The sequence below is a fragment of the Pleurodeles waltl genome, chromosome 4_1, assembly GCF_031143425.1.
Source record: "Pleurodeles waltl isolate 20211129_DDA chromosome 4_1, aPleWal1.hap1.20221129, whole genome shotgun sequence".
Lineage (NCBI taxonomy): Eukaryota > Metazoa > Chordata > Amphibia > Caudata > Salamandridae > Pleurodeles > Pleurodeles waltl.
In genome coordinates, this window is record NC_090442.1 from 276,927,710 (window position 1) to 276,942,863 (window position 15,154).

Here is a 15,154-nt window from a genome sequence, read left to right on the forward strand (position 1 = left end):
GGCAGTGTCAACTATTTGGTTTTGAAGAAATACATCAGATGCGTGTCCTGGAAGCCCCTCTGCATGGTTGCCATGTCTTTTAACCCATGAGTTTTTTTCTGCATGTGCAAGCCCTTCAACACCAGCGGTGATCCCTGTGCCAAAAAGCAGAAGTCTGCTGTCAGAGTAGAGGCCTAATAAGAAAGACATGGGGAGGCCAAAGGAATCACTAGGCACAGGGATATCCAAAGATTGCACAATGGTAGTGAAAGAGACCACTGGGTGTAAAAGTACTAAATGGAGACCTCCTCCTGAATATGCAGCACATATTTGTTGCCCTGACAAAGAGAAGCTCAGGGTGGTCTGAAATAGCCCCTTCTAGTCAAAGAAAGGGGTGAACCTAAGCCAATAGTGCCACTGCAGCTATTGCTAAAGTTACAATCTAAGAAAGAAAACACAGTTAGTCAACCCCTGATTAGATCACAGTTGTTAAAGTGTATTTGCAAATATCAAAAGATTAAGGAGTATTACCTCAAATAATTTAGCAGTGGTTCGTTTTAAAACTATAGCAGGCGAAGAACTAACCAGGTACTGTTTGCTTCCAAGGAGATGAAGAGCCTAGTGGAAAACTTTGTACCATCTTTGACAACTAACAGAATCTGTGAAGGAATTGAGGGTAATTGGGAGGTGATGGGAAAACCAGGAGAGATTAGTTCCCTTCCGATAACCTCTTTTCTATGTGAACATGGGGGGTTAAAACATAATCAAATTACCCTTTTCCAGGTGCCTGGTTGTAGGTCAGAGAACAGTGGCTGGTAGGAGCTAGTGGGAACAGGATGGGTCCCAAGAAAAAATAGTTACTATCGCGTTCCAAAATGCTAGCGACCCAAAAGTGAGAAATTGAAAGTTATTACACCCATTAGATTACATTGATTTTAGGAGTTGTGATGGTTATGTGCAGCAGGGATATTTTCCCAAAGGAGTGGATTGTCAGTCCTTTGAATATGTGCAGGTTTGCTGTTTTCTAGACAGGAATGGGGAGGGGCGGAGGATATTGATTGGTAGGAGACAGGGCATCCATGGTCGTATCATGTCTTGATATCGAACATACATGGGTTCAAATCATTTTTGGAAGCGGAAAATTATCCGGAGGCCTTGGCCAATTACCCGAAAACTTTTTGTCTCTCTCTGGTACTAGGAATGATTTATCCAGGTTCAGGTAAAACCCTACTCCATAAAGTGTCTCCGTGACTGTATTTCTGTTCACTCCTTGAACTGTTTCGCCTTTTCTAGCCAGTTATCCGGATAAGGGTAAACATGGATCACCTCTCCTTTCAACTGTTCCACAACTACCACCAGGCACTTTGTGAAAACCAGTGTGTTGATTTCTTACCTAAGGTAGTGTACCTTGTCCATGATGTATCTCAGGATTTTTGGTTATCCCTAGCCATTCTACCACACAACAAGCACATGGGGAAAACGCACATTGCCATACATCCAAAACACAACATACACACACACTTTTGACATCACACCCACATATGTTACAACCATGACAGCCAACACATTTACACCCTCATCTACACAAACAGTCTCACACAAAAGCTTTACTATACACATCACAGCAGTGACCACAACCGCACTGCAACACTGACCTGAATGCTGCACACAGGAACACAACACACAACCAAACATACACAACAAACACAAGACCCACATGCAAGTGGCACATATACAGACACAAACACATCACCCGCTCTAGCTCCCTCTACCTCAACCAGACAATACACTCACACCCCTCCTATGTCAAAGCTGTAAGGTGGCATATATGTGCCCAATAGATGCCGATTCATAAGGAGGACACCCCTGGACTATAAGCAGGATACAAGTGAAGTGCATGGGGCAGTTGTACATCCACACTTTTTATACTGTCACATATTAGTCACATTGACAGGAAAACAACACATGAGAGTAGTAATACATGTCTGAAGACCTGAGTCCAACCTTCACACACTTTGTCCCACATTGTACACAATACAAGCACAAGTTATTGTGTTATTGGAGTGGAATTGCTGTTCCAGTAATATAATGTACTGACTGCAGTACAAGTTTTTGTGTCATTGGAGTGGAATTGCTGTTCCAGTAATATAATGTACTGACTTGCATTTATAACTGCAAGCACCACATTACACCTACAAGTCCTATTGCAAAGTGCACATATGGACACAGTTAACAATTCTGATGTTCAGTGTATTTTGGTGCAAGCATTCATGTGTTAATGAACACTTACACCAAAATAAGATTTGTGTAATTCAACAGATTTTTAATGCAGGTGTATCTCCAATGATGTATTTCAGACATATACATGTCACAAGGTTAGGTTTTAGGAAAATACTATACTGTGACATGTATATTACTGCACTGGCTCCAAGGTAATGTTAAGTGCTAAGACGACATCCACTGGTAATATGTAATGCTTACTTCCGAGTTCAGCAAAGGTCGTGTTTTCCTGTGGTCCAGTGGTAGCAGCGACGGCAGGTCTTGTCCAGTCAGAAACAGAAGTGGAAATGGGAAAAGGTAGGTTTCTACCTTCTTTCCCTTCCAATCCGCCAACTCCGGTATGGATGCAACACTACCACAGCTGGCTTGGCGGGAAGGCTCATCGTCATTGGCTTGGTGGGAACAGTGGCTGGAGTCCTGCAGCCAGCCACTGTTTTCAGTGGCGCCATTGACACGGCTGTTGATTCCTAGTGTAGTTGGCGGGACTCGGCGGTCTTTCGCCAATGGTCCCGCCATCATCTAAATCGGGTGGGCAGACCACCAAGGCGGCCGACAGGTTTTCCGATGGAAAACCGATGGCGAGACCGTTACCGCCGAGATTTAAATCAGGCCCTTAGCTCCTAAAGCATGGAACGACCTGCCATTACACATTAGAGCCTCCTCACTTCTTGAATTCTGCACACAGCCCTGGCTTTTCAGTAGTCCAATTAGGCCATAGGTTTGGCTAGATTCACACCTGCTATGTGGCCGCGTTACCATCTGGTATGATATTGTGTTCTACAAATCAGCATAACATGACAGTCTTTTAATGATCCTCCTAATCGTGTTGTTCCAACCCTTAATCTCTGCTCTCCTGCATATACTGCACACTACTGAATACTCCTACTACTACACTCCTATGGTGTTGCACTGCAGCACTGCTATCGACATGAGCCTGTGTTAATGATCATTGAGTTTGATGTCTTTCAAAACAAAGCAAAATCATCTTATCTCGAAAACCGAGGGCTCTTTGTAAATTGTTACATGAATTTCTGATTAAAGTGGGAGATGATGCTAGGATAGGTGTCTTAGCTGGTGAAATGCTGAAATGTTTCTCTTAAAAACAAAATCCAAACCTACCCATGCACAACTTCAGTGAACCTAATAAGACATTTTTCGTAATTGACAGTAATAAGGTTAGCAGTTTCAATAGAGCCAAATTTCTGCTCTAATAATTTACATTGCAGCTTTTAATGCTTGGGAGTGCAGTGGAAGTGTCTAAATGCAACTGAGGTACAGCTGAGTTCTCTTTTTTTTCACACATTTTCATTTTTTCTGGTATCCCAAAAGATAGTTCAAGCTGAGCGCGAGATAGCGAGCCGTTTGTTTTGTTGGTATGTCAATTATAGCCTTAGAAACTGTAAAATGAAAAGCAGCGTCAAAAACTGTGTTTTTTTATTTCAGGTTAATGCCTCTCCATCTCTTACGTCTAGCACAGCCAATGATCGCATACTGAAGTATAACCTTATCAATGATACACTTAATATTGCAGTACCTAATGGGGAAATTCATGACTGCAAATGGAATAAATCACCACCCAAAGAAGCTCTCGGAAATTATGAAATTTTGTAAGTTCTGCACACACATTTTTGATTCTATTGAACCATCTCTGTATATCCTTCCTCAGGTATACCTGTTTACTGGTATTGCTCAGAAACGTAATCAGCCATTGCCTTTTGTCCAGGAGATTCAAAAAGACGTTTCTTTAGCCACACTGTTCCATAAGTGTATTTAATTTACCAAGTGATGAAGTGGCAGCAAGGAATCAAAAGAACGCTTGCAATGTAAACCACTTGTGACAAAGGGTACTTCACTTCAGATATGTTTTGCTTGTGCCTATCAAACCTAATGTGATTTGTGAATGTGTGGGGCACTAATTTGAAACCTAAAATGATGAACAAGGGGAAACAGCATCAATTTCATTCCACGATTTCCGCAGTATCTTTTTACATGCAGTCCTCCCAAAGGGTTCCATGTGAATACCACAAAACACACTTTACATCTATGTGTACATGTATATGTGGAATTGCCCAATATTAGGTAAATCCCAGGGAACAACTTGTACACATTCGACACAGAACACACACCTGCATGCACGCACGCACAAACATTCACACACCCCCACACACACACACACAACACCCCCACCCCTCTCCCCTGTCGGAGCACCCACTTATCTGTGTGCAGAGGATCCTCCGGTAGGAGACTGGACGGGGCACTGCTGCCAGCAGCAGCGTCCGCCAGCAGAACACCTCCAGGCCGTATTATTGGTCATAATACGGCTGCCGGCGGTCTACTGGTGTGGCGCTGCTGCTGGCAGCAGCCCCACCTTACCGCCATCTGCCGGCATGGCCACAGCTGGATTTCCGCCATCCTTCTGGCGGAAATCCGGCTGTGGCCATAAGACGGCAGATGGCTGGTAGCTGCGGCGACGGTCTTTTGGCGACCATAGCCACGGCGTTAGGCTGGTTTTTACAGCCAATGTTAATGAGGGCCTAAATGTCTCTAAAAGGACGCAGAGCATACTCTGTCCTTGGTGTTTAATTATAAACACAAATAACAAGACTCAGAACAGCGACTACTGGAAAACAAGATGACTATGGTGGTTTTTAAAAAAACATCTTCAGGCAAATGTTGGTAAGAATGTTGGTAAATATCATCAAGGTTATAAAGAAAACGCCCTCAGTAAAAGATGATTCCAAAATTATGTCTCGCTACCAGTAATGGATTGGAACCTCTCACCACAGCGGGGAGAAAAAGAAAAAAGGGTATTAAAAGAAGGCTAACCGTGAGCAGTATGCATACAGTGTTTGTCGGCAAACTGCAAAAATCTCCTGTATAAGACAGGATTTTCATTATCTTCTAAAAAGAACAGCAATGGGTTTATCGATTAAGAACTTTTGACAGGGGCCTGAATGGCAATATCCTCAGGGTATCATTCAGCCAATAGGACTCTGCAGAAACTTAATCTTCATTTTATTGCTGATTGTTTAGGTCATCACTAAACTCATTGATCCTAGCCTTTAAGCTGTAGATGCATTTGAGAGAGCGCAATCTTGTTTAGAGATCATTGTCTTTCTCATATAAAATTCCTTTTGAGTCCTGTCCTACACGTTAGATCCTTGACTTCTGGTTCTAAGTTCTTCATATGACATTTAAAAACTAGAGATCAGAGTGCCGATAAACACCCTATGCCTACTGCTCACGGGAAGTCCCCTCTTTTTCCTTCAGCTAATACATGGGTACTCACAAACTTTTTCTCGGGGGCCAAAATTGCAGTATGGTTTGCGGCCGAGGGCCGCACTGAAGTGACAGCGGGGGGCGGGGCTTAGAGGGGGCGGGGCTTAGAGGGGGAACAACCACCCCACCCCCTTTTTCAAAACAATGCCCCTACCCCAGTAACACACACAGCGCGCACACATACAGCGCCATCTGCTCTCACCCCTACCCCAGTAACACACACAGCGCGCACACATACAGCGCCATCTGCTCTCACCCCTACCCCAGTAACACACACAGCGCGCACACACACAGCGCCATCTGCTCTCACCCCTACCCCAGTAACACACACAGCGCCATCTGCTCTCACCCCTACCCCAGTAACACACACTGCGCCATCTGCACACAGCGCCATCTGCTCCCACCCCTACCCCAGTAACACACACAGCGCCATCTGCTCTCACCCTGTAGTGCTTTCCTCTTATTTAGTTTCTAAGCACTAACATAACACAACAGAAATGCACTTCTGAGGTCAAAGAAGACTTTTATTGTTATTTTATTCTTCCCCAACCACAATGTTTATGAATGAATGACGAATTAGTAGCTTTCAAGTCCGCGTTAATCAAACAAAATATATCAGTTTGCAATATACACAGCAGGTTATATTTATAAGATATTGAATGCAAAGCAAAACAAATACTTCACCGTGTAGGAACTATTTACAGCTACATCTTTCTAAGGTCTGCAAGCTGAGACCCCTGTCAGCCGCGAGAAAGAGTGTCATCTACCCACACGGGATGCTGGCAACTGGCGCCAAGCTCCAGCACGAGGTCCGGCAGATTCGAATCTGACTCTCTGCAGCCTGTTACATTCGTTACAAAGGTGTGCCCCCTCCTCTCAGACCTGGGAAACTGAGCAAGCCCTTTGGAGACTGGCCAGGTCTCCAAGACTACTCCTGTTCCCAAGCTCAAGGGAAGAGAAACGACGCCCATGTACTCTCTCTTATCAGGTCTAGTCTACTGTGAGAGCAAAACATCTTGGTTCTCTGGTGCAAAAACACAGCTTGGAAAAATACAGAACTCCACGTTAAAGGCAATGGGCAGCTAACCTAAATATCAAATGCAATGTCATGTTAAAGGCAATAGGCAGCTAACCTAAATATCAAATGCAATGTCTAGTGTCATGTCAAAGCCAATAGGCATCTAAGCTGAATACAAAATGCAATATATAATATCATGTCAAAGTCAATAGGCAGCGGAGCGGAATGTAATATATGATATCATGTCAAAGCCAATAGGCAGCTGAGCTGAATATAAAATGCAATGTATAATATCATGTCAAAGCCCATAGGCAGCTGAGCTGAATACAAAATGCAATGTATAATATCATGTCAAAGCCAATAGGCAGCGGAGCTGAATATCATGTCAAAGCCAATAGGCAGTTAAGCTGAATACAAAGTGTAATATATGATATCATGTCAAAGCCAATAGGCAGCGGAGCTGAATACAAAATGTAATATATGATATCATGTCAAAGCCAATAGGCAGAATATCTAATAGCATGTCAAAGTCAATAGGCAGCTAAATTGAATACATCATGTCAAAGTCAATAGGCATGCAATGTCAAAGCCAATAGGCGGCTAGACTGGATACAGCATATCAAAGCCAATAGGCAGAATACAGAATGTAATGACTAATGCAATGTCAAAGCCCATAGGCGGCTCAACTGAATACAGAAAGTAATGGCTAATGCCATGTCAAAGCCAATAGGCGGCTAAACTGAACATTGAGCAACTAATATGCGCAGTGGTGAAACACAAAGTCATTGGTCAAAACAAAACTCCATCAAATAGCAGGACATTCCGCCCTTTGACCAATGAATTTTTGTTTCACATATCTCATATTTCAAACAAACAAAAAAAAAACATTATCAGCAAATCAAATTTCAATGATCAAAGCAATCCCTGTAAAGCAATAGAAGTGAATTAACACATTGATCTCATAACCTTTCACATCAGATACATCTACATAGAAAAGACTGGGCAATGTTTTTTTTTTTTTTTTTTCTGAATGAGTCTCTAATTCAACAGTGTTAGCAATTTGATGTGGCATGAGTTCTGCTCATGTAAAGGTGCACGGTCCACCTGAAAGGTTTTCTGGAAGGTAAGCAAAAGTCAGAGTTCCATACGAGAGGGGAAAAAAAAAAAAAAACACAGCAAACAAGTTGAACTTGAACTGAAGGCGCAGTTTGCGCAAAATGGATCCATGGTGCTGGCACTTTACTCAGCCAGGTTCAGGTTGGGGATTCGGTCCCTTCCCCGACCCCACACGCACACACCGGAAGGGGGACCACACAGCGCACTCAGGGACAGTGGCGAAACGTGGTAGGATCTGCAAAAGAAACAAGTATGACTTTTCTTGCAAATAACATTTTTCATTTAAACTGCACCCTTCCTCTTTCTTTCCCTGTTTTATAATCAGCAGGACGTTTTTGAGGCCCTTTGTTATATTTTCTGCAGGTTCTGGAGGATCACTTGGGGCTTCAGCCCACACATCAGCACTGAGGTTTTTATCTGCTGCGCCACAGCTTCCCTTTTCTTGCACTGTCAGAAGGGCTGGGGCAGACTCATTCTTTACCAAACCTCCATTCACTGCACTTTTGTCAATTTGGGCCATTCTGTCTCCAATTTGTATGAATGAATCAGATTCTTTTCTAGGTATCAGCATAATTTCGATTTTTCCTTGGTAATTTGCAGCAATCACTCTCCCTAAAACCTGATCAATTTGCCATTTCTGTTCTGGTAACTTTCCTCTCCCCAACTGCTCTGTGACTGCTTGCATGACAGATTGCTTTTGTGCGTGCTGCACAGTTTTTATCAAATCTAGGGGAATGTGCATCTCTCTCATCTCTGCCCACCTGTAAGTGGCCTTTTCACATTTCTGGGGCACCCACATAGCCATCCCCACTAAGGCAGAATTCTGGGTGAACACTTCTCTCTCTGCATTTTTCTCATTAACATCTGCAAGGTAATTGAACCAGTTAGGTACAAGCCATGTGGCTAAAACATTATCAAAGAACCAAAAATCAGCGTAAAAATGACACATCTCACGTAGCTCTTGCTTTAAAATCTGACACACATTATACAACTCTGTTCCTTCTACTGTGCCAGAAAGCAACATTTCAGTCAATGAATCATCAGTAAAACAAACATGCTTTTTATCTTCAGTAGACACGAATTCAAATGGTGCACACAATTTCATTGGTAATTCTTTTATCTGTGGTACTCTAGCCCTGTCTTGCAAGTACCAGATCCATTGTATGATTCTAGCTAGGGGCACTATTTTCTTTCCTTGTTCTTGATTTAAATATACATAAGTATTTCCTTCTTGCACTGCGCAGAAACCTAAAATCTGCATTATTTCATTTGCCAAATCACAAGCGCGCAGCTGCATATTATTTTTCACAGTGACCATATACAACAGTGTTAGGATTTCTCTCAAATGAGGGCTATTCTTTTTCCAAAAATCAAACAAGCTAATGAAACTCTGGGTGTCTTGCTCTAAAATCTTTCGTTTTACTTGTGCATTTTGCAACGGTAACTTGTAAATCACATTCTCGTCCGTGTTATCAGTTAAGGAATGCATTTTGGCTGCCAAAAACCCTGGCTCACACGGAAACTCAGTGCAGCTCGGAGCTGTCTTAACCCCCTCATTACTGGAATGGGACAAGAAAGATTCTTCATTTTTATAACTTTCAGCATTATTTTGAATTATCGTATCCTGGCTAATTTGCTCACGTAAATTCCTATTTTCATGTTCCAACTTCCTACATTTCTCCTGCATTTCTCTGTAAGCAGATAAAGGTATCCAGACCTTTCTGTCATCATTACTTCCAAAACACACTTTTTCTACATATATACAACGGGAATTATTTCTCAAAACCTTATCAGGCCTTTTAGCTACACATGCATTTTCTTCTGTAATTCCCCAAACAGAAAACAATTCACAGTTTTTCTTAGCACCATCAGGCAGTTCATCAACACATGTATTCTCAGACATGGTCTGCCGTGCTACTGTGATTCCCCAAACAGAAAACAATTTCTGTAATTCTCCAAACAACAAAAAACAATTACACTTTTAAAGTGTGCACTTAGAAATCTACTAACTCGTCAAACCCCTTTTAATCACCTCTTAATGACCGACCCCACGACTCCAGGTACCAATTGTAGTGCTTTCCTCTTATTTAGTTTCTAAGCACTAACATAACACAACAGAAATGCACTTCTGAGGTCAAAGAAGACTTTTATTGTTATTTTATTCTTCCCCAACCACAATGTTTATGAATGAATGACGAATTAGTAGCTTTCAAGTCCGCGTTAATCAAACAAAATATATCAGTTTGCAATATACACAGCAGGTTATATTTATAAGATATTGAATGCAAAGCAAAACAAATACTTCACCGTGTAGGAACTATTTACAGCTACATCTTTCTAAGGTCTGCAAGCTGAGACCCCTGTCAGCCGCGAGAAAGAGTGTCATCTACCCACACGGGATGCTGGCAACTGGCGCCAAGCTCCAGCACGAGGTCCGGCAGATTCGAATCTGACTCTCTGCAGCCTGTTACATTCGTTACAAAGGTGTGCCCCCTCCTCTCAGACCTGGGAAACTGAGCAAGCCCTTTGGAGACTGGCCAGGTCTCCAAGACTACTCCTGTTCCCAAGCTCAAGGGAAGAGAAACGACGCCCATGTACTCTCTCTTATCAGGTCTAGTCTACTGTGAGAGCAAAACATCTTGGTTCTCTGGTGCAAAAACACAGCTTGGAAAAATACAGAACTCCACGTTAAAGGCAATGGGCAGCTAACCTAAATATCAAATGCAATGTCATGTTAAAGGCAATAGGCAGCTAACCTAAATATCAAATGCAATGTCTAGTGTCATGTCAAAGCCAATAGGCATCTAAGCTGAATACAAAATGCAATATATAATATCATGTCAAAGTCAATAGGCAGCGGAGCGGAATGTAATATATGATATCATGTCAAAGCCAATAGGCAGCTGAGCTGAATATAAAATGCAATGTATAATATCATGTCAAAGCCCATAGGCAGCTGAGCTGAATACAAAATGCAATGTATAATATCATGTCAAAGCCAATAGGCAGCGGAGCTGAATATCATGTCAAAGCCAATAGGCAGTTAAGCTGAATACAAAGTGTAATATATGATATCATGTCAAAGCCAATAGGCAGCGGAGCTGAATACAAAATGTAATATATGATATCATGTCAAAGCCAATAGGCAGAATATCTAATAGCATGTCAAAGTCAATAGGCAGCTAAATTGAATACATCATGTCAAAGTCAATAGGCATGCAATGTCAAAGCCAATAGGCGGCTAGACTGGATACAGCATATCAAAGCCAATAGGCAGAATACAGAATGTAATGACTAATGCAATGTCAAAGCCCATAGGCGGCTCAACTGAATACAGAAAGTAATGGCTAATGCCATGTCAAAGCCAATAGGCGGCTAAACTGAACATTGAGCAACTAATATGCGCAGTGGTGAAACACAAAGTCATTGGTCAAAACAAAACTCCATCAAATAGCAGGACACACCCCTACCCCAGTAACACACACTGCGCCATCTGCACACAGCGCCATCTGCTCCCACCCCTACCCCAGTAACACACACAGCGCCATCTGCTCTCACCCCTACCCCAGTAACACACACTGCGCCATCTGCACACAGCGCCATCTGCTCCCACCCCTACCCCAGTAACACACACAGTGCCATCTCCACACAGCGCCATCTGCTCTCACCCCTACCCCAGTAACACACACTGCGCCATCTGCACACAGCGCCATCTGCTCCCACCCCTACCCCAGTAACACACACAGCACCATCTGCACACAGCGCCATCTGCTCTCACCCCTACCCCAGTAACACACACAGCGCCATCTGCACACAGCGCCATCTGCTCTCACCCCTACCCCAGTAACACACACTGCGCCATCTGCTCTCACCCCACCCCAGTAACACACACACACAGCGCACACACACAGCGCCATCTGCTCTCACCCCTACCCCAGTAACACACACAGCGCGCACACACACAGCGCCATCTGCTCTCACCCCTACCCCAGTAACACACACAGCGCGCACACATACAGCGCCATCTGCTCTCACCCCTACCCCGGTAACAAACACAGCGCGCGCACACACAGCGCCATCTGCTCTCACCCCTACCCCAGTAACACACACACACAGCGCAATCTGCTCTCACGCCTACCCCAGTAACACACACTACATTAAAAACAAATAAATAAAGAGCCTTACCTGACTCAAAGCACTGTAAAGATGCCACAAATGTGGAACAGCAGGCAGGCGGGCAGCAGACGTGGAGCCGGTGACAGGAAGCAGACGACCAAAGCCCCATAAAAGTTAGCTGCAAGCGCTGACTTTTATGGGGCTTTGGCTTCCAGGATCGTCAGAGCAACGCCATAAACAATGGCCGCCGTATGTAAACATAGAGGAGGGCCGCGGGAGCATGCTCCCGCGGCCCTCTTCTATGTTTACATACTGCTGCCATTATGATGTGGCGTTTGGTGTGCGTCTCGCGGGCCGCCAAGCTAGGTCCGTGAGGCCACTGGCGGCCCGCGGGCCGTACTTTGAGTACCGTTGAGCTAATAGGACACTGTAGAAATTCATCTCAATTTCATTGTTTATCATTTACGTCGTCACTAAACATGTTGCTCATAGACCTAACTTTTTATTTTTTCTAAAAATAAATGTCCTCCTTTACATCGCAAATGCATTCTAGAGAGCAAAATCGTGTTTGGATATCATTATTTTCTTGATGTGAAATCCGCTTTTTGAGTTCTGTCCTATGCAGGAGATTCTTGACTTTTGTTTTAACTTGGTCGTATGACATAAAAAAATGAGAGATCAGTGTTCCGACAAACACCCCATGCATTCTGCTCACAGGGAGCCTTCCTTTTTCCCCTTTTATCCTTTTTCTCTCCGCTCTGGTGAGAGGTTCCAATCTATTACTGATAGCGAGACATTATTTTGGAAACACGTTTTACTGAGGGCTTTTTGTTTACAACTTAGGTAATATTTAACAATTTTTGCCTAAAGATGCTTTTTTTAAAAACACCATAGTTATCCATTTTCCACTAGTTGCTGTTTTGAATGAGTTATATGTGTTTGTAATTAAACACCAAGATGGAGGATGCTCAATGTCCTTTTAGAGACTCGATGTCCTTTTAGAGACATTTAGGCCCTCATCTGCCGCCCGCCAATGTCTTTCCTCCATCAGGCCGGCCCTATTATGATTTCCCTGCTGGGCTGGCGGAAACAATGTTTCCGCCCGCCTGCCCAGCAGGGAACAGTGCCTAAACATTGCAGCCAGCTCCTAATGGAGCAGGCTGCAATTTGACGGTGCAGTAGCACCCGTCGCGCATTCCACTGCCCGAAATTCATGCAGTGGAACGCGCGATGGGGCTGTGCATGGGGGCCCCTGCACTGCCCATGCCAAGTGTATGGGTAGTGCAGGGGCTCCCAGACACCCCTGAGTCCCCCATTCCGCCAGCCTTTCCATGGCAGTGTTTACCGCCATGGACAGGCTGGTCCATAGGGACTTATAATCCCCAGGGCAGCGCTGCTTGCATCGCTTCTCTGGCGGATTACAACCTCCAGAGCTGGCAGGCTGGCGGCAGCCAGGCGGTGTCGGCGGTTGGACTGTGGCGGCTCAGCCACAGTCCTAATGTTACGATCGGACCGCCACTTTGGCGGCAGTCCGACCGCAACTGTGATGACCCCCTTAGTCCTTTTACATTTTCTCATTTGGGATATACCCAACGTTCATGCTGTTGTTGAGAATCACCTGAACTAAATAACCACCAGTCACGGCTAGACGTCCACATAAAAACTCTGCCAATATCGTCACAGGTAAAATGCTATAAATTGTGGTGGTTGGCACACCTTTTTGCAAGTAAGTGAGAAACTGGTTAAGTTTCCTCTTTCTGGTGAACCTCTGTCTGGGACCTGAACATTTTCTTGTTTGCCTGACCTAATACTTTTACACTTTTGTACAGATGTTTTTTTTCCTGGGGGATGACACTCATTCTCCCACTAAACTACTGGCACACACCTCTTTTTATTCTATATTTTAATTCACATGCAGTTTTAGAAAATCGCTTTGTTGCAATGCTGTAGATCAGTGGTTCCCAACCTGTGATCCAGGGATTAGGCATTCCATGTACACATAGATGTAAGATGCATTGTATTATTTACATGGAACCCTTTCGGAGGACTGCATGTAAAGAGATACTGCAGAAATCTTGGAATGAAATTGATGCTGTTCCCATTGTTTTTTGTTTATCATTTTAGGTTTCAAATTAGTGCCTCCAGTGTTGTCGCACCTTAAGAGTTCACACAGCTGTGACTGTGTGAGTGGCTATATGCATCTTGATTATTTGAGAATCACAGGTAATCTACCTTTATTAAGTCCTGACGAAAGCTGGGACCCATGGTACCTATATAAGGCTGAAACACGTTGACCAAATCAGTAGATGTGTATGATATATTACTTGTCCTCACAACATCAATTGATTTAGATTTTGGCGGTCACACTGCCAAGCGACGTCGGCCGCTGACCCAAAAAGACCATCAAGTCGACGGTGTTCTGCCTGCCATAATTAAATGTTACAGCTCTGCAAGCGGAGGACCCAATGGACTTTGTACAATGGCAGGGGCTTTGGAATAGAGGTAAGTGACACACACACACTGTACCTTAGCCATAAGTGTCAACCTGCACAACGCAGTACACAACACATACATCCCCGTATCTATTGCCGTTCCGCACATGTACATGCCGCAAACAAACATTGATGGACATCAATGACACAACATATATGCACCATTGACACTGCACCCACACATGACACAACCACAGTGACCAACACAACTACACCCTCATCTACATAAACCCACACTCAAGCAGAACTACCCATATCAGGACAACAACACTCACCTGAAAGTGTCACATGGAATCACAACATACACCACACCGCCGATCCCCCATGCAAGTGGCACACATACAGACACAACCACAGCACCCACTCCAGCTCCCACCCCTTCACGCACCCCATCGCATACACTTATACACATACTGACTCACACAACTCGCAGCGCAACATGACAGGTGTAGGTCCTCTGGCTCTGTGTACACATGGACATAGTTGACAGGTGTGAATGTACTGTCATTGTCGTGGCAGCAGTCATTTGCCAATGAATACTGGCACCATAGATTAGTGACAGTGGTGTATGTGGGTGATATCCAGTGTGTCCTCATCCATATCTGACCCACTTGTGTCCCCCACATATGCTTGTCACATTAACTTAAAAAAATTACTATGACATGTGTATGTCTGCAGTGATCCCGACCTCCTGTGCAATGCCCACCCAACGTACCCTGGCAATGTGACCTCCCTACCCAGGAGTACGGCTGTGGGGTGGGGGGTCGTGTTTTCTCCATGGGTCGTTGGCAGCAGTGATGGCAGGTGTTGTCCAGTTAAAGACGGGGGTGAAATGGGAAAAAAGGTGAGTTCTCACCCCCCCCTCAGACATGGA

The 15,154-nt window shown here is 44.1% G+C and overlaps 2 protein-coding genes across 5 annotated transcripts in view; one reads left to right on the forward strand and one right to left on the reverse strand.

Moving 5' to 3' along the window:
- TTLL1 (TTL family tubulin polyglutamylase complex subunit L1) overlaps positions 1 to 15,154 on the forward strand; it is a 219,674-nt gene that overhangs the window by 159,608 nt on the left and 44,912 nt on the right. For all 4 annotated transcript variants that reach the window (XM_069228307.1, XM_069228305.1, XM_069228306.1 and 1 more), the window contains exon 9: positions 3,703 to 3,866. In XM_069228307.1, the coding sequence (XP_069084408.1) occupies positions 3,703 to 3,866 (164 nt within the window). The remainder of the gene's footprint in view (positions 1 to 3,702; positions 3,867 to 15,154) is intronic.
- On the reverse strand, positions 7,607 to 11,125 carry LOC138287672 (uncharacterized). Its single transcript, XM_069228303.1, has 2 exons — positions 8,434 to 11,125; positions 7,607 to 7,907 (listed from the first exon to the last, which is right to left on the reverse strand). The coding sequence occupies exons 1-2, from the start codon at positions 9,573 to 9,575 to the stop codon at positions 7,796 to 7,798; spliced, it is 1,254 nt and encodes a 417-aa protein (XP_069084404.1). The 5' UTR covers positions 9,576 to 11,125; the 3' UTR covers positions 7,607 to 7,795.